The following is a 24,857-nucleotide window of genomic DNA, read 5'->3' on the forward strand; positions in this document are numbered from 1 at the left end:
GGCCAGGAAATCTACCTGAGTAACGGTTTCATATTCTTTCCTTATCATCAGAGATCTTTCAAACGTTCAGAAGTTTGGATCTGTGATATGTCCAAAGCTACAGGATTTCATGTTCTTTCAGCAGAGAGAGAGGTGGACATTGATCCAAAGGAACTTCCAAACATCCTCTGCCAACCCTAACAAGCATCCAGACACTGCTTCTATAGACAGAAACCCATCTGCCCCCAGAAAGTACACAGAAAGCACGGGGCTCTTTCTTCAGAGGATTTAGCAGTGGTGAAGAGATTATCCGCACAACACACGGGAACGATGTCTGTCCAGGGGCTTGGGGAAAGCATACATTTGGTTTCCCAGAGGAAGAGACAGACCCAAGTGGAGATGGGACAGCAGGCATCTGGGCAAAAGCGGCTGTTTCCCTAGAGTAATCCCTTATGGCCTAGGTCTGTGGTTCCTGCAGGATCCCACGGGGACCAAGCAGAGACAGGAGAAGAAGGGAGGGGAAGGCAAGAGGCTTCCTCTTCCCTGACCCTCCTGAGGTCATGGGCAACTCAAAAGGAGAGAGGCTGTCTATAGAGGGAACCATGGCCATTGTAAGGATCGCGTCCAGATGAACTCCACACGCACCATCTACAAGACCATGTCTCTAGCCATAGTGTAGACGCTCAACGTGTTCTTAAAACACAAAGCTCGGGGCCGTGAATCCCCTCCCATTGTATCTGCTCACCTTTAAAAGAGAAAGGGCCAGAAGGAGACAGGAAACTGTAGCAGGCCCTCCCTGTTTTCAACCTGCCTCCCCTTCCTCCACGGTGCCCGACACTCACGGTTCCACTCACTGTGTCCAACGAGGGCTGAGACAGGCGGGTGATCACAGAGGGAAAGAAAAGATGAGGCAAGCCGGGGGGCCTCTGAGAATACCCAGGGGTCGTCACGGACATGGAAAAATCCCACCATTCTGAGAATCTAACTGACCCACAGAAGGTTTAAGTCTCGCGCAGAACACCCTCCTATCCCGCTCCAAACTCAAGGTCTTAACCACCTCTCTGTAGCTGATCCATGGACTTTGGGCCGATGGTCTAAATTCAGATGCTGGGGTCCCCATGCAGCCCAGGGACCCTGGGACAGGAGACCTCATCCCTGGTTATTTCTCCCTGATGTAAGTAAATGATTCAGACCCACCGACAGCTCAACAGAGTGGGAGCTGCTCCCCACCTCCCTGGACGGCCAGAACCAGACACTGCTGTCCACACGGAAGAAATGGACTCTGAAGTCTAAGCTCCATCGTTTGCCCCAAAGAAAAAAGACTCCCTCTAGACAACATGCAATCCCTAGGCAGGGCCGATCAGCTCTTCGGGACGTCACAAATTAGGGACTGGGTCTGTCTCAGTACCATTCAGGCTGGAGGCCCCTTTATCTCCTTCAAGGCAGCAGAGTGAAGAAAAAAACTCTCCCATAATTTCTCCCAACAACAAGTATGCAATTATTACAGCTGAGAACCATTTTACATGACGAGGATCTGCAAAGCTATTCCTTCTACCCACAGGGATCCTTTCACTTACATCTCTCTGAATTTTAATTCTGCGTGGTTCATTGCTAGAATGCACCAAAAGGCATGAACCTCGTATGGGATTTGGTCCAGGGCAGTATGAAAATAATATCTGTGTCGACAACAGATATCATAATACATAAACAAAAATAAATAAATTAAATAAGGTTGATTAAAGAAAAACAATTTTTCCTAGTAGTTCATGTTTTTGTAAAACTAGCTTTACATATAATACACATAAATTATCAGAATTTCCACTTACATTGTTTTAAAAATATATATTTAACAAAACATTCCTAAACGTACAACATCTGGGTTTGCAAATCGCTCAACTGGGTTTTAAGACCAAGCCCTAAAAGTCACACAGATTCGCATCAGAGAGAACAGTGAGGCTGGCTCTACACAACTGTTTTCGCTCATCGGTCTGGAAATTCCCTAAGATGGACCGTCCCCTGTCACCGGATCTGCACTTAACCGGAGAGAGCCATACAGCCAAGTCTCCAAAGCAGAGGCACTGTGTAGACGCAGCCTGAGTCAGAAGGAAGGGGGAGACCGGTCTTCCCCTTCCTGGACCAGGGTGGTGCATTTCGGCGAGTGGGGACCGACTGGCAGAGGCCTGGGAAGATATAGCCCTCGATAGCTCTCTAGCCAGTGGAAGGACGGGTGGGGGGAGGGCCTGGGGGAGGCCAAGTATGCTGAGTTTCCCATCTGTTATACAAAATCAAACCAATGCAGAACAACCAAAGGACAGGAGGAAATGGACACGAGAGAGACACCTTGACGGACCCCTCAGCCAGCACACTCTGTGCTCCGATCTCCGAGGCACGGCGCAAAGCTGGAAGTCAGGTGCCCTCGAGCGTGGGGGCGAGTGGCCGGGGGCTCCTCAGACTTCGTAAATTTTGTCCTGCAGGTAGCTGAACAGGGAATCCAGGCCCTTGGAAGAACTCCAGAGCTGCTTGAGCATGAGGCATTCTTTCTCGTTCACGTCTTCGAGCACAGATTTCAGGAAGCTCCGAACGAGGCATTTCGACTCCTCCAACACCTGAAGGGAAACGCATGAGCCTCGTTAGCCGGCCCCGGGAACTCTGCTCCAGGAGAACGTACTTGGCCTATGAAGCACCAGCTAACCTTCCGATGCCCAAAGCCAGAAGAGACTGCCTCCTGTAGTCTGCAACTTCCCAGGCCTGTGACCTCAGCGATGCCAGGGATGGATTCCAGGCATGCCAAGATGTCGAGCCCTAGGCCCCTGGGATGGCCGGGGGTGGGGGGACCCGTGTTACCCCCGACCGCAAGAGCTTTGTCCTTTCCCCGAGGGTCTGACACAAACTCAGTATCATTCTGTACAGGCAGCATGAAAAAGATTGGGAGACACCCGACTTCACCTCCCCGTGCTTCTCTGTCACCTGTGAAACAGCAACAGTGACACCTGACTTAAGGATGGCTGGAACCACAGAGTAAGATAACGAACGGACACGGACGGCTGTCAAAGTATCCATCGGCCCAATATCAGTGGCGATCGTGGCAATAATCAATAACGATTTGCAGCAATTGCAGTGAAGGATGAGAAGAGCGATGACACATAGTAATAATGCCACAGTACTACAGTAGCAACAATAATGGTAATGAATGTTAGTAATGTGGTGGTGAGAAGGGGAATGGTGGTGACGATGCCGTGGTGTTAGGACAGTGATGTCCGAGGACAGCAACGAGAGCAGTGACGTTGGTACGAGTGGTAATAATGGTAATGATCCTCATCAGAGTGATGAGTGACAACGACCCGACAAGGACAACGACCAGATCAGAGTAATAACAACAAGGCCACCACAGTCACTACTGACCAACAGGCTGCATGAGAAGTACTCTCCCTGCTTTCTCTCATTTCTTCCTCACGATAACTCCATGAACAGGTAGTATTTTTGTCACCACATGACGGATAAAGGAAGTCCAGGTGCCCGGGGCTGCGTGACAGACGTGGCCTGCAGTCACCTGGCTGACCCGGACGGACCGCTGCCTCGCTTGGGCACAGCCGCCGTGGGGCCGTCAGGCCCCAGGCATCCTGGCACCGGCCGCGACCATCCTGTGCTGATGTCAAGGTTTCGCCTCATGCTCTCCCAAGGTGCTTTCAAATAGAAAAGGCAAGACGGGAGCTCCCTTGCTCAAGCCGGCCGGCCGGCAGGGAGCTGGGGTCTTCCTCCTCGGCCTGGGCTGGAGGCCGCCTCCTGCCTCACAGGTGTTTCCTTGCAGAACACTGTCTCCCAGGCCGTAGGGCAGATTCCTTTCTCAGGCAGCTCACCCCAAAGCTCCTGATTTCAGGACTATTGACAGGAGACATTTCCTCGCAGTATTTCTTCAACAGCTTGTTCCCCTGAGTACGTCCACTGCCCAAAGGCCAGACTTCTTGCGGAGGTTGGGGCGGGGCGGGGGAGGGGGGACCTTGAGGCCTTTGTCCTACCTTCCTTTTCAGCTTCAGTGTCCCTCCAACACCCCGTGTACCTGCATAGACTGCTATGAGCCGCTGCCTAAACCCCGCAGGAGTTTTCGGACTCCTGTGACCTCACTCACACCACTTCCTCTGCTGAGAATTTCTACACGCGTCTCCGGGTAGCTGATCCTAGAGGTCATCGGCTTTTTTCTGCCCGGGAATTCCCGAGACATGGGATTGTCTGTGCTCAAGTCAGGAAGGGTCCCCGGCAAAGTGGGATGAGCTGGTCACCGCAGTTATCAGGAAAATTAAAAGAGAATCCACAGAAAGAGGTCAGCAGAAGGTGTGGCCCATACTAAGTGTTCACCAACGATGCGGGCCCAGGGCCACTCTGTCATCCTCACTGGCTTCCAGGGAGCAGAGCTTACACACAGTAGGTGCCCGATCGAGGCCGATGAGGCATATCGTGAAGCAGCATGGCAGCTGGGGGCGAGGGGCGACGGGCAGACGGAGACAAGGAAGGGGTGCTCAAGGGTCTGACCCCGTAACTCCAGCCCAGCAGCCCCCTGACTCTGGAGGACACAAGGAGGCTCTCCCTCACGTGGGCCCTTTTCTCCCAAATCACCTTTCTCATTTCCTAGACCAGCCCTGTGGCTCCAGGAACGGCCTCCGCTCCACCCTTCAACAGGATATTTCCGTACTGTGCTCAGAGTGACTTTTATGAGATAAAATCGACACTTAATTAAAATCGGGCGCCTCTGCAGAGGTGTTATTTATTTATCCGTTTCTCGGTGTGTCTTCAGAGTCCAATGGTGATGTTTAAATGTGCCAAGCGCTCAGTGGGCAGAAGTGAAATACGAGGGCAGATACGCTGGTTTCTCTCATCTCCCGGATGGCTTAAAACCCTTGGTCCTTATTTGCCTTTGTTTCTCATATTCTTTAAAAACTACAGATGTTTTGTGCTTTTGTGCGTGTCTAGGACTTTCTTTTAAGGCAACGTACTCTACCCCAGAGTATAAATCTCTGCTGTGTGGTTTTCAAACTGGAAATGATGGGGAATATATCTAAGGATGCGGACTTTCTCTCTCCGGGTTTAAGCTCTTGGCACCGAGAAGAGGCATCTATGGCGTTGTTACACATACACCCTGCGTGACCTCTGGCAAGTCAGTCAGTCCCTTCCAGACTCATCACCCGCATCTGTAAAATGGGTCTGTTGCAAGGACAAGCACACAAAGACACAGGAACTCACCACTGCGCTGCAGGATGCCATCTCCTTGACCCGCAACATGACCTCCTGGCTGAACGTGGTTGGCCAGAAGACCTGGGACACAAGTCCCCTGCTGCACGCCTCCTGGGCAGTGAGCTTCCGTCCACAGAAGAGCATCTCATTGGCCTGAAAAAAGCAAAGGCAAAGGGAAGGCTGAGAGCCCAGAGTGCCTCCCACATCTGCTAGCGAGGCCTGGGCTTGACACGCACAACTGTCCCGGCTCCCGAAGGCAGGGTCATCATCAGCTGGGAGGGTCAGATAAGCTTTGGGAACTGCTTGAAGACATCTGTGTCTGTGCACATGCTTCTGATCAGAGGGTCCACAACTTTCTTTAAATTCCCAACAGAAGCCGCGTACCTACTGTGGGTCCGTCTGCGCGACACCCCTCCCCATGTCTGGAGGCGGACCCACGCAGTGGGCTTACACCTCGGGCTGCGTCCATTTCGGTGCTGAACACATATCTACCCTATGCGATAAAGCCCTAAGCTGGAGGTGAGGGGAAAGAATCTTTCTCCCTGCCTGGTCGATGCTCAAGTCAAAGAGCCCAGGGCCAACCCCTGCCGTGTCCCCATTCTTTGGAGAAGTGGGTCCACCAAGAAAGGAAGGATGGAGAACAAGAGTCTTGACTGGGCTTGGGATTCCTGGACCCCAGCGTCAGGCTCCGCCTCTGGATACGCAAGTTATGACAACCACTGCGTTCTTTTAAAGCCCCTTTAAACCAGTTAAGGTGCTTCCATCACTGGCAGCCAAAAAGGTCCTAAATAATACCCTAATACTAAAGCAGAGAGGTGCGTCTCTCCCAGTGGCCCAGGGCTGTGCCCAGTTGTGAAGAGCCAAAAGCACCCTCCCCGCCCCACCTCCCCCTGCCCACTCGCCTTCCGTGGTTTCCTTTTGAACCCCACTCCTCAAAGAATTTCCTCTTGCTTTGTAGTTCACAGCTGCCGTACCTGTTCTGGGAGAAGCCTAATGGAGGGGGTCCCAGGCACCGACAGCACAGTGCGCCCACCACTGCGACTTCCCGAGTGACTCTCCCGCTGATAACTAGGATGGAAGGGCTACCGCCAGGTGATGGGGTCCCCATCTCCTTCAGGATAAATCCCCGCCGCCTGCACGCAGCACACAATCCCTTCCCTGACCGGCCATCCATCCGCCTGCCCCCTGCATGCTTAGCCGCTCTCGGATCGATGCTCACATGCCAGGTTCTCTCAGCTGCTGGATCTACATGTGTGTTTTTCCCTTTGTTCCGGTTGTCACTGATGGGTCGTGATGACCCAGAGGACCACCTTTCTATGCTGGGGTAGAGACATTTATCAGGCCGGTAACGAGCCTACAGCATGCATCTGGTTAGAGGTCTGAAGACAAATATATGTCATTATACTTATTTAGAAACACCTCTGTCTCGGGAAGGGGAAACGAAAGCGAGGAACTCAATAGAAGGAGCCAAACAGGACACGGTCGGCAAGAACACGTCTCAGTCAGCAACATTCTTGGAGTTTCAGAAATGGTTGAAATAAAAGAGAGACAGAAAGAGATAAGGCTGTACAGTGTTCACATTTTTGCAACCACAGAGGACGGGGAGGAACAGGAGCGGCACTGAGTTCGGGCAGAGCACAGTGGCCGAGATCAAAAGGGAAAGTGTTTGCTTCCTGGGCTCCCCGCCTGCCTCATTTTTCTGCCACTGCTGAGACCGTGAGCAGCCTCGAGCAGGCCCCAAGGTCCTGAATCCGAATGGCCGTACCGACCCCCTGCTGGCCCTGCCCTGTGGACGGGGTGGTGCCGTGGGCATGGGCTGTTGGGGGTCTCCACTGATCTCGTCCTTGCTCCTCCTCTCTCGTGCCACCATCAGAGAGTGACGAGCCCACACTGAAGGCGTACAACGGGGGTGCCCATTCTTGCAGACTCACTCAGGGGGTGCCCCTCTGGGGGCCTTCCCTAACCACCTCTGAACCTCACCACAGTATAGCAGTGTGGACGCTTACGAGTCTCTTCCCTTCCCAGGTAGGAAAGCCAAGGTTAACGGAACCGGGGCAGAGGGAAGCATGGGCCGCAGATCAGACACCCCTGCTCCGCCTCTGGCTTTGCCCCGTGACCCTATGCAAATCTCTTTGCCTCTCTGAATCTGTTTATTCATCTCTGAAGTGGGTACCAATTACCACCTGTGAGGATCCAACGAGACAACAGAGAGCAGGGAAACACCACGCCAGCCATGCATCAGCGCCCACAGACAGGATTATCAGGGACGGAGCCCCCCGTGTTACTCATCTTTGCACTTCTAAGCAGGGAAGGCAGAAAGGCCTGGTGCCTTCCGGGAGCTCGTTGAGGTTTGTGGGCTCAAAGAAGGAGCAGCACCTGCTAGGCTATCACCCCACTGCCTCAGTTTCTCTGCAGAACGGAGGGCAACAGGACCTACCTTTGCAGGTGTTGAGAAAGAGTGAGTGAGACCATCATGTGGAAAGTGACCAGTAAACTAGCCCGCGTGTGATGGTGAGCACAAGCTGGGAGAATCCTGCTGGGACAACCCACTCAGTCCTCTGCCATCAAAGTGCCCATGTGGTTCTGGTGTGTGATGGCAATACAGTGGACACGTTGTGCAGAGTGCAGGCATCAAAGGGACGGCAGGGAGTGCCAAAATGATCGGGCTTCCCTGTGCAGGAGTTCAGTACCAAGAGTACTTCACTAGGGGCCCCACTAACTCCCGGAGGCAGCTGGCGCCTGAGGGTTTCACCCAAGGATCCCAGCCTGAGGAGGGGAGGGGGGGGGGGAGGGAGGGGGGGAGGGGAGACCGAGAATATCTGGAATCCTACGGATGGAAGAGGCACGAACCTTGGTCTGCTCAGCAGGTGGTGGCCACACTGAGCCCACAAGGCCTCGGAAGTCACACGGGAGTTAACCTTTCCGAGTTGTGGGATGTGAACATCAAGGCCAGAGACCAAACACAAGAAGGAACCAGAAGGCCTGGGTCATTCAAACCTTTTGCTCCTTGCCAAAGGGCTCCAACTCAAACCAGAAGACCCCCCCCCCCGCCCCCGCAAAGGCTTTGTGAGAGACAAACAGATAGATTACCGGAGGGTCAAGAAGAAGCCGGGAATGGAGAGAATGGAGGAAAGAGTTTCCAGGAGCATCTGTCACAGGCAGAGCAAGCAGACAATGTCAGGGGTGACCACAGGCCCACCACGCTCAACTAACAGGAGGTCACAGGTGTCCCTTGCAATGGAATGTGGCCAGTTTTTTCTCCAGTATCAGACAAGAAAGAGCACCTACACCTGCATATGTGGGTGCTGGGACTTTCCAGAACTGGTCTGGAGGTCCTTCTTGGAGGGACAAGCCATTAGGAGGAGACTCAAGTTGATTTCAGACAATAGGGTCTTGGTCAAACAAACACCACACACACACACACCCCTGCCCCCAATTTCAGACTCACTCCTCGGAGGCGGGTCCTCCTTTGGGACACACTGGTTAAGAGCACAGACTCTGAAGCCAGACAGTTTGTGGCTCAGATGCCACGACTGCCCCTCCCACTGTGTGACCCTGCACAATTCACCCTCCCCGAGCCTCAGCCTCCAATCTGTCAAGTGGGGATGACAACAGCCCTACCTTACAGGGTTGTAGGAGGATGGACTGAGTTAGCAGCCATCAAGCACTGGCCACGGTAAGTGCTTTCCAAGTGTTAGCTGTTAGTTATTATTACCGGCCCCTGACCACACCTGCTTCTGGCTATTGGCGCGGAATCTGTCCGCAGCCTGCCGTGAATGCCACCACTCACTGAGACACCCCTCTGTTGACACAGGACTCAGTACGTTCCTCAACGTCTCCAGTTTAGCTTGCCACCTGTGTGATGGAAACCGCAACACAGGTTCTCCAGGTGGAACTCGCCTTGTGATCACCCAAAATCCCCTCCTGCTTCTGGGACACGCAGCGAGACTACATTTCCCAGCCTCCCTTGCAGGTAGGTGTGGCCACGCCACGGAACCCTGGCCCCTGAAAAGTGAGCGGCGACGAAGATGCCCTTTGCAGCCAGGCCCCTGAAAATGCCCAGCCTCTCTCTTCACGTCCACTGGCCAAAGCGGAGGTACATCTACCAGAAGGAAGACGCCTGGGTCCCCAGTCAGTGTGGACGGCTGGACTGCAGCAAGAGTGAGAAAGAAGTTTTTGTTGTTTGGACCCTAGGATTGTGGGATCGTTTGTTACAGCACACAGTCCATTCTGATACGGGATCTCATCAGGCTGTTGTGAGGAATAAATGAAAAAAATGGATGCAAAGTGCTTGAACTTAGTTCAGTTCGCTCAGACGACTTCGACTTTGTGCTTTAACTAGTTAAGTGTTTATTATGTGAACTAACTGAATCGAGTTAACTCAGTTACGTAAACAAAGTGTGTGTTTGGTAAGCAAACATCGCCATCATCTTCTCGGCCTCGGCCACACCCGCCAGTGCCGTCTGGCACCAGCATGGGAAGGCTCCAAGATCAGCCTGCCCTCCTCCCAGCTGCTCTGGGGAGGCAGAGGAAGCAGAGACAGTCAGCAGATTCCGCCACGAGGGGCACCCCCGAGGTCCTTATTCATATGAAGGGCCATATCCTAAACCCAGGACACAGAAGGGGTCTTGTCGGGATCCCAGAGAGGGATCTTGCCCAAGGACCGAGGAGGCTTACCAGTGCGACGCCCAGGATCTGAGGGAAGGTGTATGAGGAGCAGCCAGCGGGCGTGAGGCGGATGGTGGCATACGGGGTCTGAAACCAGGCCTTCTCGCTGGCCCACACGATGTCACAGAGGGGCAGGATGGAGGCACCGAGGCCCAGGGCAGGCCCGTTGATGGCGACCACGATAGGCTTCTTAAACTGGATAAAGGCCTTCACAAAGTCCCTGGGAGAAAAGAGAAGACCCTCTTTAGCAGGTGACCAGGCTTGCCGAGACCTATTTGACACCCTTGAACCTACCGAGGCTGCGACAAGCTTCCCAGTGCTGCCTGGCACCCTCCGGTCATCAGAGGAAAGAGGGTGCCAGGCAAGCGTCTCATCCTCCTGGACACTGAGCCACTGAGCTACAGTCACAGGCCTGGCACACTTGGTGGTTGGTGGCAGGTTTTCAGAAAGAAATTCATGGGCGTGACCTCCTTTCCCAGTTTGCCCAGATGGTCCTAGGTCATGCCCATTGTCCCAGTACTGCACTCACTCCCTGGATATTGACAAACTGTAAATATCCTAAGGAAGCCAACCTGAACGTCAAGGTTCAGAACCAGAAAGAGAACACAAAGGAGGCATATGTGAACACAAGGAGAGAAGGAAAGTTCTGACGGCACTGGCCGAGGGTGGAAAGGCTGGTGTTGGGAAGTATGAATCCTCAATATTGGAGGTATTCCAACTTTGGCTGGATGATCACTTTGGGTGTAGAAAGAAAGAAACTCAAGCTTCAGATGGTGGTCACAGGTGAGGACTGATGATATTTAACATTTCTTTCAGTCCTACGATTGTCTTACTCTGAATGACCCAAAGGGATGCCAGACTCATCAAGGGCTGATGAGGATCCACACGCTAGGGTGGCTTCGACCAAAAGTGGGGAAGGACACTGGGCATGGAGACATGAGGCATCTGGGATCATGGCTCTGGGATCAGGAGACATTTTATCACCCTGCCCTTCTGCAGTGAGCAAAGTTCCTGCGTGCATCTGTACCTATTAAGCAGAGACACCTCTCTCTACTTCCTCTGCCCTAGAATGCCTTTCGCCCTTCCCCTAGCTGCTATATAAGATCTATAAAATGTTAATATTCATCTGGACATGGAGGAAAGATCCAAGATGTCTAGTAAAGCCTGCATCCTTCATTATTCCCAGGTAGAAGACGAGAAACTACCGAGACCTCAAAAGAATAAAATCCACACTCCTGACCATGACCTTGGTCTGCTTCTGCTCACCGCTCCAGGCACATCTCGTCTCCCTCGTGCCTGCTCATGATGCGTGAGCTGCACGGGCCTTCTGAGAGTTCTTGGGAAACACCAGTCTCACGATTTGCAATTATCCTCATTGCTTGCTTACTTGTTTTTGGATTCTCTTCCCTCTCCAGCTCCTTACGGAAACCTACAGGTCTGCCTTGTGCACGGCTTGGTGCCCGTACGCACCGGAGTTCACACTCAGCAAATGATTGCCGAACGAACAGAGGAGCAATCTCTGATTGAGACTGAAGATGGAAGACGTGCGGCAGGGACACACTAGCTGTTCACCAGACCCGATTTCCCTTCCCTCCTCTTCCCGAGTCTGCTGCTGGAGCACATTTCCCCCTCCCTGGCAGGTGGCTGTGGCCAAGGAACGAAACTCTGGCCAATGGAATGTGAATGGAAACCATATGCACACTTCCAGCCCGTGCACGGAAACCTCCCGCCATGCGGTCTGCAAGCCCTCTCACCTTGACAGGCATGGCAGTCTTGGAAGGCACGTGCTGAGCCACAAGATGGAAGGAGTCTGTGCTCTTGAGTCACACTTAGAGGACAGCCATGGGCTGATAAGTAACATCTGTTTCAGGTTCCCATATATAAGAAGTAGATTTCTATCACAACTGAGCCATTACATACATTTGGGGTTCATTCATTACAGCAGCTAATACTTCACTAATACAAATGGCTGGCTGATTTATCCTTTCTCAAGGATTAGCATTTCCCCCCAGTCCTCACCAAGAGATGTGGGCACCACAGTGATAGGTTGGGGTTGGATTCAACTGTGAGAAGACTGTCTCACGACCTATACGTTGCCACGTAAGTCTCACCCTTAATCCAGGCTGGAGGCGTCCCATCTCCTGACTCCTGAGCAGCGATGTGTGAGTCGAGGGGGGAGTTCTCTCAGCCACTGCCGGCCCCACTGCAGCTCACCCCCAAAAGGATGCTGCTGCATTCTGGCACCATGGCCCTCGGATTCCTGGTTTTCTGGTGGCCCCCTTCCCAGCCTGACTTCCTAACTTCAAGGCTTTAGTCGCTGGCCTTAACATGTGATTTCTACCAAATGTAATTTGGAAGCTGCACGGTACGTGGGGCTTCTTGGCAGGGTCCTTGGAACCACAGGGTCTGAGTGATTTGGGGCCAACGTTCCACATCTAAACCCCCTCATACACAATTTCAGGACCTTGCATCTTGGAGCCGGGAAGGAGTTCAGGAAGTCGTCGGGCCAAATCTTCCATTCAGTGCAGGATTCCCTTCCGGGCATCCTGAGGACGCACCAGACCCCAGCTGCTGTGGAACACTTTGAGTAAAGCAGTTCTTCCCTATCAAGACGCCTCCCCACTGTGGACCTCTTGCAGGTCCAGTCTGCCCCAATATGCACAGGGCAGCCCTTCGGGAATTCACCTCCGCCCTCATGACCGTACGGAAAGCACACTGCGCTGGAGCCCAGAACCCTTCCCTCTGCGGTCTCCAACCTGAGCCCTGTGCAGAAGCATTAAGTACCCCGAGGATGGCTAAGGGGACCGAGTGTGCCCAGCTCTGCCCCTGCACCCCCACCCCATCCTGTTCTTGTCTAAGCCACGCGGTGGGCTCCTGTCCCAGATACGAAAATGCAAATGCACAGACCACTCTCCCCATCCTCTTCCTCTCACTCAGAGGAGATCTCTATCACAAGGGCCCAGTGGACACAGAAGCCAGACAGCAAACAGGATATTGCGTTACAGACAATGCTGCTCAGATATCTGATCCTGACTCTGGCAGTGGGACTGTGTGTGTGTCGGGGGGGGGGGTGGGGTGGGGAGGGGGCAGGGGGGGATGACATGCCGTCTTCTTTGGCTTCAAGTCCATCAGTCATGCTGACCCCGGCCCCTGCCACTTCCTCCACTGAGCCTGAGCCCTGTGGCCTCTGCCTGTCTGGGTGCTGGGCTGCTGTGATGTGGCAGAAACAGCAGGAACTTTGGGGTCGGGTCTCTACTCTGCCCCTAACTAGTCATGAGATGTTGGGCAAGTCACTCACTCTCTGGAACCCCATTTTACTCCTTGTCAAATGGCAAAGCCAACGGTTTGTCCCCAGAGGGACAAACGTGTCCTGCCTGGCACGCAGGAGCCCTCGGTCACTGCTGCTATTATTACAGTCAGTGCACCTGCCGGGGAGGGCGGGCGCTGCTCTCGCTCCACTCTCAGCGGTCGGAGATCCGCCCTCCAGGCCCAAAGGAGACTCTGAAGCCATAGTCTGAATGTGGGGATGTCCACATTCCACCCAGAGCAACTGGCATTTCCTGTGTGACCCGGTCACCCAGTCCCTTTAACCAGAGCCGAGGGGTGCAGCCCTCCCACTGCCAATGTTCAGAGCCAAGTCAGCCAGTACGGGACCTACGCGCACCAGACACACATGGTGACGGTCATCCAGGGGCCCCCACAGGGGTGCTCTCGAAGCCCACTCCACAGTCAGACGAGGCTCAGCTAGAACTCATGGCCGGACGTTCACAGAACTAGCGATGGAGATAATTCTTTACAGCTGTTGGAAGTACCAACTGCGTGCCAGACCAGTGCAAGTTTTTCACACGGGTTATCTGCTTACTCTTAATCCCAGCAACCTGCCAGCAGGCCATCGCATCACCTGCGAGGAGTTCAGGTGAGGGCACCCTCTCTTTCAGGATGGGGCGGACAGCCTCGTTTGGGTCCTGGACAGAGGCCTGCACCGAATGAATCATCTGAGCCCTTCTCACATCTGCTAGTTCATTCAACAAACATCTGCAGAGTGAACACGGCGTCCTGGGTCACGTGTGCGCGTGTTTTCTCTAGGACACGATGAGGATGGGGCGGGAGCAGCGCTGGGGGGCGCTGAGGGCCCACGGCATGCCGGATCCTGGAGGTCGGCCCAGCCAACAGCACGCATGCCCCCAGAAAACTGCAAGGGACTGTCAGTGGGTTGTAAGGTTCTGGGGCCAAAATCTGTTCCAGCCATGCTAGATTTTGAAAAAAGTTCTTTCTCAAGAGGCTTCTCAGATTGCAAATACGTTAATATGCCTGGAAAATCTGCAGGCACAGGGACAGGACTCGCGGCATGGCCTAAACTTAACCAGTGCCCCTCACTCATGATGCTTCTCGGGAAATCCAGAACATTCTCTGGGAAACGCTTCCCTGCTCCATCGTGTCCCAGACTCTGGAGTGTGGCTGCCGGGGGGAGCTCTCCAAAGTTGGTGGAGCTGGAGCCTTCCCTCAAGAATCCAGTGACAAAGAGCAGCACACAGTCGCTTTCCGACCCCATGGGCATTCTCCTCTACAGGGCCGTCCTCTCTGCACCCCATCCACGCCCTTGAAGCTCCTCACCCACCCTTGTTCCTTCCAGCACCTTCTCCCTCACCCTCTTCTAACAACCTTTTCTGTTACACAAAAAGAAGGATCTTGTTGTTTCTAGAACTTCCAGTGCTCTCAGTCAGTGGTGCAGAAACCCCTGGGTTAGGGTGGGGTGGGGGTTCTCCACCCCGGCTGCACAGGAGCACCACTGAGGGAAATTGAAAACCAAAGTTGCGCTGGCCGCATCCCACTTTCACTGATGTGGAATCTTCTGGGGTTGCTGGCGAGCCACTGGGTCGTAGAAAAGCTCCCTGCCATTCTCTGTGCTGTTGGGGCTGAGAAGCACTGGTCTAGGGGACATCCTCCCCTCCCTCGCCCGGGGTCTCTGCCGGCTCAGAAATTAGGAACGTCCACTCCCTTCCAGCACTGGGAGGGACTCCCTCTGTCACCTCCCTTCCACTCTGCCAAGGAGAAACTCCCCTTCCTGACGAGACAGAAAATGTCTTAAATCTTACTGACTGCGTTTCTTGAGAGGTGAGCGAATGCATTCTCCCAGTTCTCCTCGAATTTGGGACTTCTGGGAATCCAGCTAATGCACCCACTGAGATTCGTGAACCACATGATAGCTACCACCAAGGCTTTCCTCAGGCCACAGAGATGGGAGCCCCGTCTCTGATGGTCCCGTAAATGAAGGAGGCTTACTGGGGCCCCTACTGTTCCCCTCACCATGTGACGAGGAAGCTGCTAAAAGGCACAGCTGAGTCCAAGCAGAGAAAAAACCGCTGTGGACATGGCCAGGACTGTCTGCACCCACGATGCCTGGGAGCATCATGCAACCAGGATGCCCTTTCTAATAACGTGTTCGGCCTTTCTGTGGCGTCTCTTTGGGCAAGAAATCGGCAACATGAAGCACACGGGTGTTTTGGAGCAGACTTCACCGGATGCTTCACCCTGAAGAAAGGACTCAGAACTTCGCCAGTGACAGTGTCTGCACATCAGCTCATGGAGACTGTAGCCCCTGGCTATGGGCTCAGGAAAATTAGCCTCCGTAGGACGCTGCCAGGCGCAGTGAGATTAGAGGCCCCAGAAAATCCCTCACGTGTGGCCTCGGCCTCCATGACCCCACAGAGACGGGTGCCCCTTTCCAAGAGAGCAGGAGGCATTACTGCACCGTGACTCTGGTTTGAGCACGGCACAAGATGCAGCAAGCGTGAGCCCTTCCCGGGGTGGAGGATGAGTGACGGCCCTTGCTCGAAAGAACACTCACTTGCTTTTGATCAGCCTATGAATAATGGGGAAATGACGACCTTTCAGTGCTCCCAAAAGAGATACTGATTGTTGGGATCCGATGTCAACCCCAGGATCCCAACTTTTATCCCAAAAGCAACAAGAGAGGGAGAGGAACTCCCCACCCCACTGGGTCTGAAGATGCCCAGCTGCCCAGGGCATCTGCCAGGCCAGCTGCCCTCCATCCTCTCCCCAGGGCTGAGCCACATCAGCTCCAGGACACAGGGACACCCAGAAAATCCAAGATTTCACCATCAGGCAAAGGGCAGGAGTAGTATGGATTCACACATGGGCATTACCGGATGCTGTGCTTAATTAATATAAGGAAATAAAATCTCTTTTTGAGGGAAACAATAAGGTCGGATCTAATCTAGACAGCAGAGGCACCCCTAATTTGGGCAGAAAATACAGGATACCCAATTAAAATCTCAAGTTTGGATAAACAACAAAAAAAATTTTTAGTATAAGTATATCCCAAATATTGCACAGGATCTACTTATGATAAAAAAATTCTTTGTTGTTTGAAATTCAAATTTTACTGAGCAGCCTGTATTTTTATGTGCTACATTTAGCAAAAGGAGGCAGGTCCCAAAGTGTCCAAACATGAGCAGAGCTCACCTGATGGCTTCTGCAATCCGGGTACTCTCCTTTCTCCTGTCACTGGACAACCGGCCAATTAGGTAGGAGTAATCTAGGCCGCTGCAGAATACGCTGCCCACTGCACTGAGAAGCAGCAGTTTGCTGTCGTCCGTGGCCGCGTTGCACAGCGCTCGCCGGACCTCCTTCATAATCTGCGGGCAGAGATGGATTTGTGGGGATGTTAAGTGTCTACCTATGAGCCAGGGGCCTTCAGACCTCAAGCCTGCCAGAGGCCTCACCCCTGAGGGCAGAGCCAAGTACATGTTCTCTTCCTGTGCAGGAAGTCTCCCCTGAATACAAGCCACATCCAGACTAAGCAAAGAAACACCAAAACCAGAGCTCCCCTGCAGCATCCCCGAAGCCGGCACAGAGTGCTAAGAAGGTGGCAGTGAGGTCACTGGCCACGGGCTGGGAAGCCTGGCTTGGAGCCGTGTAATCCCTGGTAAGTCTCTGCAAATCTTCTTCCAGCATTTACACGTTTGGCTCTTTTCAAAGGTGTGGGGAAAAAAATTCCTATGAGCAGCCAGGTGAGGTATGTTAGCCTTCTCTAGGAGGCCAGGTTTAATTATACTCTTGCTTATCCTTAATTCAACTAAGACTTCTGCATGGCTCGTAGGTGGCACGTGGGAAGAGGGCTGTGGCATCAGAAACTCATAAAATTTTCAAGGTGCCAAAGAAAACAACCGTCAAACACAAATTCTGTATCCAGCTAAACTATCATTCAAAAGCAAGGATAAAAATGAGGCATTTTTCAGCAAAAGAAGGTTTACCACTCTTAGACCCTCACTGGGAGAATTTAAAAAGGATGCACTTCAGAAAGAAGAAAACTATATTCAGAAAGAAAAGACTGACATGCAAGGAATAATAACAGCCAGCAAAGAAACATGGTGAATGTGTTGATAAATCAATATAAGAATGACTATAAAATCATCATACTGATATTGACCAACTGAGGGTGAGGGTTTGCACAAGGGTAGAACTGGAGTCCAGGCGATAATATTGTGTCTGATGAGAGAGGAATGACAACCACATGCCAAGGTTCTATGTCTGGGAGTGGTGGAGAGGCGATGATCACATTTAGGCTTCACTATGTGTTTGTAACTTAAGGATAACTTCTTAAAAGTACATGGATTACAATGAATGGGGAGGGGGGTAAAATAAAGAAAGCTCAATCACTCAATCCAACAGAAGTTAGGGAAGGAGGGAAAAATCAGTGCAGAAAAGGCATGGTAAGAGAAAACAAGGCATGCACTTGCCTGGGTGGAGCTGAGAGTCCAACTGGGGAGACAATAAGTGAACACGCTTTTAAAGGATCATTGTTAATTTTTCATTAGGCATCATCATAGGGTACAATGGGAAAATATTGTGAGAGCCAGTTTTTTTTTTAATTAGACTTTTTAAAGAACCCACTTATTAAGCCCTTGGAGGTGCCAGGGACTACATCGAGTAATTTCCACATATTTTACTCCAAACGATAATCCCATAGAGGAGGGAATGGGATGCTGATCTTGCAGGGAGAGTGAGGAAAACTCAGAGAAGTGACATAAGTCACCCGAGGTCAGAAGCAAGAGGCAGAACCATGGTGAAAATCTCACCCCCAGACCCCTTCTCTTTCTACTACTCCATACTGTAGGATGATTTCAGTAAATGGGTGAATTTTCACGGACAAAAGTAGGGCTGGATGTCAATCTAAATAGAGAATCTCCCAGCTGGTGCTCTGTGAGGGTGGGAGAGTCATTTTCCATTCTAACTGGGTATAAACCACAGATTTCCTTTGAACATCAAAAAAAGCGAATGGGCCACTATCTTGTGGGTCCTTTAAACCATCTGCCTCCAGAAATAGACATGCTCTGAACAATCCATGAACTCTATTTCTCTGAGAGGCAAATAAAAGAAAACCCTGCTGTAAAGATGTGAACTGGCATGCTACACATGACTCAGAGAGGCCACATTTACTAGTCAATTAGTAAAGACAAAATCAAGCAAAACGGCCACCTCCTTTACGAATTAAGCGCCAAGTCGATCTGTGCTTCACTCATGTGAGAAAAGTACAAACTATATGTTGTAATTTCAAGAATGCTATGTCTGGTTAGTATAGCTTTCCTTTTTCTTTCTCATGTTGATAATCCAATTTGGAGAGATGGCTGGAGGTTCTACCTCCTTGAAGGACCCCAAATTGTACAACGCAACCGGTTTGCTTAAAGTGAAACATTCTAAAATGATTACTTCCTTTGCCTTCCCAAACAGGATACTCTGCACACACATAACTGCCTCTCGATGGTCCCTTGCTAGCCTGTAACAGACCAGTCCCCTCAGAGGCTCCCAGGGAATGCATCTGTAACAAACGGTCCAAGACTGCTATGCATTTTGAAGCCCCAAATATATTCTTGAGATGGACTGCCCTCATTAGCTGCCACCTGCTCCAGATGTATCTGCTGGCGAAAGCACAATCCCCACTGCTACCCCTACCTTCTGATCTGCCATGCCTTGGGAGCAGATAACCAAATTCATCACAAGGGAGTCAAGGGCACCGGGATGGCTCAGTCGGTTAAGCGTCTGACTCTTGATTTCAGCTCAGACCATGACCTTGCGGTTTGTGGGTTTGAGCCCCATGCTGGGCTCTGCACTGACAGCATGGAGCCTGCCTGGGATTTTCTCTTTCCCTCTGTCTCTGCCCCTCCCATGTGCTTTCTCTGTCTCAAAATAAATACATAAACTTAAAAAAAAAAAGTGGGTCAAAAGGGGGGAGTAGACCAGAGTCCCCCTCTCTACTTCATCTCTACTTGCTAAAATCAGTCACCCAGGGCCCATCTCAGCTGTGACCACCTTTATGAATGCTTTCCCACATATCCCTGACTAAATGCAAACCTTTCCTTCTCCTGACACCCCAGTGTCTTAAATCCCCCCTAAGACACTTGTGACAAGCCCCCTTGTAGGATGTGAGCATCTTGGCCTCACCCTACCTCCTGCTTGATTTAAATCCCCGATAGGTGGCCCCGAAGATGGCCTTCAAGGATCCCCTCCATGGTAGTCACATGCTTGTGGCATCCCCTCCCCTTGAGGGTAGACTAGACCCGGTGACTCACGTCCAACCATGAAATATAGCAAGAGTGATGGGATGTCCCTTTCAAGAGGAGACTGGGATATGAAAGGGCACAGCTTGTCTTGGCTATCCTGTTTTTCTCTCTCTCCTCTTGGAGCTCTTAATCTGGGGAAGCAAGGTGTCATGTCACGAGTTGCCATAGGGAGAGGCAAATCCATAGCCCATAGGAAGTAACCACATAACAGGGAACTGATGTCTCTGGACAGTGACGACCTCAGACCTGCCATCAGCACTTGGGTGAGCTTACAAGTGGATCCGCCTCCACTGAGCCTTCAGCTGAGACCGCAGCCCCAGACAACATACCTTGACTGCAGGCTTTGACAGATCCTGAGCCAGAGGCATCCAGCTAAGCCACACCAGGATTCCTGACACACAGAAACTGTGAGATAATATTCGTTGTTTTAAGATGCTAAGTTTAGGGCAAATTGTTATGCAGTGACAGATAACTAATATAATTCCTTAAAAGCTAAAACAGTCTTCTACTCATCTGTATAACCCTTGTAACACCTAGTCCAGATTCCTGCATATAAACAAAACCTAGTTAGTGTTTACTGAATCGAATGAGTAGCACAGTATTTACCTCCTCAAGAAGTTTGCAGTGTAATGGGGGAACCAGACATTTAACAACCTACCACACAAATACATGTTCACTAACAACCGTAACGAGTTCCAGAGGGGAGGGGTGCATAGTGAGAGAAGGATATAACCTGGGCAGGGAGCTGGGTGGGGAGGGGTGGGGGTGGGGGGTCACTCCTGCACATGTGGTGGCTGAGCTGAGACCCGAACGAAGTGTAAGGCCACTAGGCAAGGAGGAAGGGAAGGAGGCACAGGTATGTGCAAAGGCCCTGGTGCAGGCGTGAACATGAAGCAAGCCAGGCTGATTGGAGTGCAGGAGGAGGGAAGGAGGCTGTGTGGCGCAAGGCGAGGAGGGTCGCAGAGTTGGGCAGATCGGAACACAGGGGCCTCACCAGGCCGCGTGAATCGTTCTGATTCTTAATCAGTGCAACTGGAAATCACAGATGCATCTGAAATGCAGGAGCACACGTGTACACGTGCATGTGCACGTGCGTGTGTAGAAGGCGTGCCTTGATCAGATTTGCATTCACGGCAGATCACTCTGCCTGCCGTGCGGAGAACCGATTGCAGGGGAGGAAATATGAAAGAGCACACTTGTTAGTAGGTGACTGCAACCGTCCAGAACATATTGGTCAGGATGGAAACAGGGAGAAAAAAGCATGTTAGCGGGCCGTTCAAGGATTAAAGCTAACAGGCCTTGGGGGCAGTATGGATGTGGTGGGTGTGATCCAGGGGTGTGAGCTGTGATTCCCGCGTGTCCACTGTGCCCCCGGGATGGCGGTGGTGCGGCTCTCTGAGTCTGGGAGAACTGCAGAAAACCGGGAGCTGAGCGAAGGCTTGGGGTCATCTCCCAAAGGGGGAGTAGATGAGCTTTTAATCACCAACACTTTGGGCAATCTATTTTGCTGGCTCTTTCCTGAAGGGGCATTTTCATTATCTTCCTGGTTCTTTGCAATATTACAGACAGGAGAAATATTACAACATACCCTCTAGCCTCAGAATCTAGTTAACACACCCAGTAATGTACGAATTTCTGCCCATGAGGCCAATCCGACCAACGTCCCACGTACAACCAGAAAAAGAAATTCAATCATGACATGCAGGGTGGCCTCACCCCAGCTGTTCCATGAATAAGTAAGGCTGGTCTGCTGGAGACCATTAAATCACCTCTGTTTCATTTTAACAATGATGGGAACATTTATTGAACGCTTCCTGTGTGCCAGGCATTCTGTGAGCCTCTTTGCAGACATGATCTCTAATCCCACAAGCAAGATATAGTATAACTTCTACAAATGAGGAAGCTCCAGAGAGGCAAGGTAACTTCCCAAGGTGAGATGGTGGAGGCAGGATGCAAGCCTCGTCTACTAGCCTCCGAAATCTATATTGCTCTAACACCGCCTATTCGTTTCACTGGGATCTTTCTTTCAGGGCTACTTTACCCAGTTGGTCAGCTTATCTGTAGAGTCAATCCACTTTGGTTGTTGAGACAGCTGAAAATACCAGATCAATATTTTTTTCCACTTTCCTCCTGTTCTGTTACTGACAGACACCAATTAGGAATGGAACCCCTAATTAACCAAGCCCGCATCCCAGGAGCGGAGAACCTGTGCACCTGACATCAGCTGGATGCCACACGTCGTCCGTGGTGAGTAGGCAATGGTTAACACACAAAGCTGTTCAAAGAGACAGAATGAACTGGGAGACTTCACATTTATTCGACCTGCGGAAGGAAAACGCTGTGCCTTTTAAAAGCTTGCTTTTAAAATGTAGTGAAGTAGAAAAAAATCCAAGAAGAATTGGTCTCATGTGAATATTTCATGATGAGCTTAAAATAACAAGGTTTCCATGTGTATAAATATGGGAAGGGCAGCCTTCAGGGTAAACGACAGAGGTCTATACAGCAGAGAACCCTCAGGTGGTTCCTGAACGTGCAAGAGAGAGACCCCAAAACACACCCCTGCGATTAAGCCTCTGTGTCTTTGCTGCTCCTACGGAAATCAGAGGGTGCAGGATATCGCAGGACAAGGAGAGAGGGGTGTGGACTTCGCCGTCTTCCGCAGGCCAGGCACTGGTCTGAGTGTAAGAAACAATACAGTGGCCACAAGTAGCAAGGGTCCTGCTCCCTGAAGGTTCTATTCCATTAAGCTGCATGATCCTAAGCCTGTCAAGGTCTCTAAACCTGCATCATCTTGTCTGTAAGGGGTGGCTCATAACAACCCTACATTGGAAGGCTCCTGGATGAGGAAATGAGATAAAGAGTAAACACAAAGCATGAAGAGCCACGGGTAGCTGGTACTGTCACTGTTTTTGTTGTTTACCACTCTGCCACCCTGTCCCAGGTCGGTCTAGTTGGAGAGGGCTGCTTGGATTCATCTTTTCCCACATTTGCACCATCAAGAATCTCTTGAAAAATATCCATCTTATTTCTTCATTGTTCCCCCCAAGTACCCACAGACAACATCTTAAATGGTGCTGTCTACGTAAGAGCATCAAGTATGCACTGTTTCCCCGTTCTGTTCACCTAAAATATAAGCCTCATTAGCATTAAGAAGGTAAGGTGGAAAAAAAGCAGGTAAAACAGACTTGATCAAAATTTTAAACATTGCACATCCCAGGACACCATCAAGAAAGAAACAAGACAACTCAGAGGATGAGAGCATCTTTTCAAACCCTACATCTGATAAAGGAGGCTTAAAACTCAATAATTAAAAACAGTTTTAAGAATAGGCAAAGGATGTGAAGAGACATTTCTCCAAAGAAGACAAGTAGCCAATAAGCACACGAAAAGATGCCCACCATCGTTAGTCATCAGGAAAATGCAAATCAAAACCACGGTGACACTACCCGACACCCACTCGAACGGCTATAATAAAAAGGACAGATGATAACAAGTGTTGACGAGGAAGCAGAGAAATGAGAGCCCTCGCACACGGCCAGTGGGAATGTAAAATGGCACAGCCTCTGTGAGAAACAGTCTGGCAGTTCCTCAGAAAGTTACATCCAGAGTCACCACACGACCCAGTGGTTCCGCGACGAGGAGTATCTCCAAGAGCACTGAAAACATGTTCACACACAAAAAAGACCCATGCACGAGTGTTCGTGGCAACAGGAGTCACAACGTAGTAGCCAAAAGGGAAACCGACACAAATGTCCATCACGGAATGACTAAGGGACAAAATGTGGCACATCCATACCATGGCAAAGTCATGACGCACTGACACGCGCTACAGCACGGATGAGACTTCACGCTCAGTGGAAGAAGCCAGTCACAGAAGACCACACGCCATACGATTCCATCTATGTAAAATGTCCGGAATCAGCAAATCCGTAGCAACAGAAAGGAGATTTGCGGTCACCAGGGACATGGCGAGGGAGAATGGGGAGGGGATGCTGGCGGACGGAGGGTTTCCTTTGGGGGTGTCGGGAATGCTCTGGAACCAGATCGTGGTGATGGTTGCATGACCTTGTGAACAGACTAAAAAAAACATGTGCATTTTAAAAGGGTGAAATTTATGGCACGTGGATTATATCTCAATTGAAGAAAAAAAAAAAAAACAGCAAGAGAGCCGAGTGAATATAATTCCGTCCAAAGCAAAAAAAATTTGACATGCCGCAAAGCCCAAGATATGGTATTTGGATTCTGGGGCTGCCCTCCGACTATGTGACCCTGACTCAATTTCTGAATCTCTCTGTTTGCTGAGATCTTCGTCTATAAAATGGGATAGGATCACTACCTGGACACAAAGATCAAATGGGTAATGTAGGTGAAGTGATGAGCGCATTGTGCCCCACAGTCAAGTTTGTGTGTGGGACACAAGAGGAAGCCAGAGCCCCGTTCTGAACAAGAAGCCCTCTCCAGCCTGACCCTCCCCTCTGGTCCCCTGTCTCTCACCTCAGGGGTCAGCGCGTTGTTGTCCGAGGTCTGGCTGGACAGCAGGATGTGTGTGAACCCCTCTTCCTTCCGCACGACAATGTCCCGAAACCTACAGTTGCTCTCGTTCTGGCGGACGCTGTACCTGAGCCTCTTGTCAAAGACATAGTCCTTCTCTGCTTCCAGCTTCCTCTTCACGGGGCTGTGCAAGTTTAATCCCCCGTTGGTCAGAGCAGAGCCTTCCAAAATCAGACAAAAAAAGTGAGAAACCAACCTAGGAGCAATCACACCAGAGCGTGATCACAGAACGTTCAGATTCTCACAGAAAGGGTTGGATGTGGCTGGGACCCCCCGCCCCCCCGCCCCGTTCACCCTCCTCTGTTCTTGGGTGGAGAATGGCCCAGGGCTTAACTGCCACAGCTCCAAGTTTGAACTAAGAGAGAGAGCTCTGTGGAGGGCCTGGTATGATCTTTGATAGCCTGTGAGCCTCAGCTTCTGTTCCGAGGCCTTCGGCAACAAGGAACCCCCTACTTTGAAATCTGATGGCTGAAAAACAAAACAAACAAACCAAACAAAAAAAAACCTCTGCAGTTTTATTCGTAATTACCAAACACTGGAAGCAACCAATCTGTCTTTTAACTAGGTGAAGGGATAAACAAAACGGCACGTTTGTATAAGGGAATATTACTCAGCAATGAAAAGAAAGCTAGTTACCAGGCCATGAAAATACACAAATGAATCTTAAACACAGAATGCCAAGTGCAAAAGGCCAGTGAGAAGGGTTGTACATTGCATGATTCCAATTCCATGACATTCTAGAAAAGGCAAAAGGAGAGAATCAGGCAAGAGATGTGTGGTTACCAGGATCAGGTGGAATCCGAGCAGGTAGAACAATGAAACACAGGGGATTTCCGAGGGTGGGGAAGC

General features: G+C 51.2%; 1 protein-coding gene across 2 annotated transcripts in view; it reads right to left on the reverse strand.

The window, feature by feature from the left end:
- Window positions 1–1,806: 1,806 nt before the first annotated feature.
- Window positions 1,807–24,857, reverse strand: part of CDYL2 (chromodomain Y like 2) — a 162,027-nt gene continuing 138,976 nt past the window's right edge. For both annotated transcript variants that reach the window (XM_019413110.2, XM_053906689.1), the window contains exons 3-7: window positions 23,952–24,169; window positions 16,360–16,532; window positions 9,883–10,093; window positions 5,215–5,358; window positions 1,807–2,585 (exon numbers count right to left, since the gene is read on the reverse strand). In XM_019413110.2, the coding sequence (XP_019268655.1) occupies window positions 2,427–2,585; window positions 5,215–5,358; window positions 9,883–10,093; window positions 16,360–16,532; window positions 23,952–24,169 (905 nt within the window). In that variant the 3' untranslated portion in view covers window positions 1,807–2,426. The remainder of the gene's footprint in view (window positions 2,586–5,214; window positions 5,359–9,882; window positions 10,094–16,359; window positions 16,533–23,951; window positions 24,170–24,857) is intronic.

Source organism: Panthera pardus, unplaced genomic scaffold, assembly GCF_024362965.1.
Source record: "Panthera pardus isolate Hobbes unplaced genomic scaffold, ASM2436296v1 HiC_scaffold_19, whole genome shotgun sequence".
Taxonomy (NCBI): Eukaryota; Metazoa; Chordata; class Mammalia; order Carnivora; family Felidae; genus Panthera; species Panthera pardus.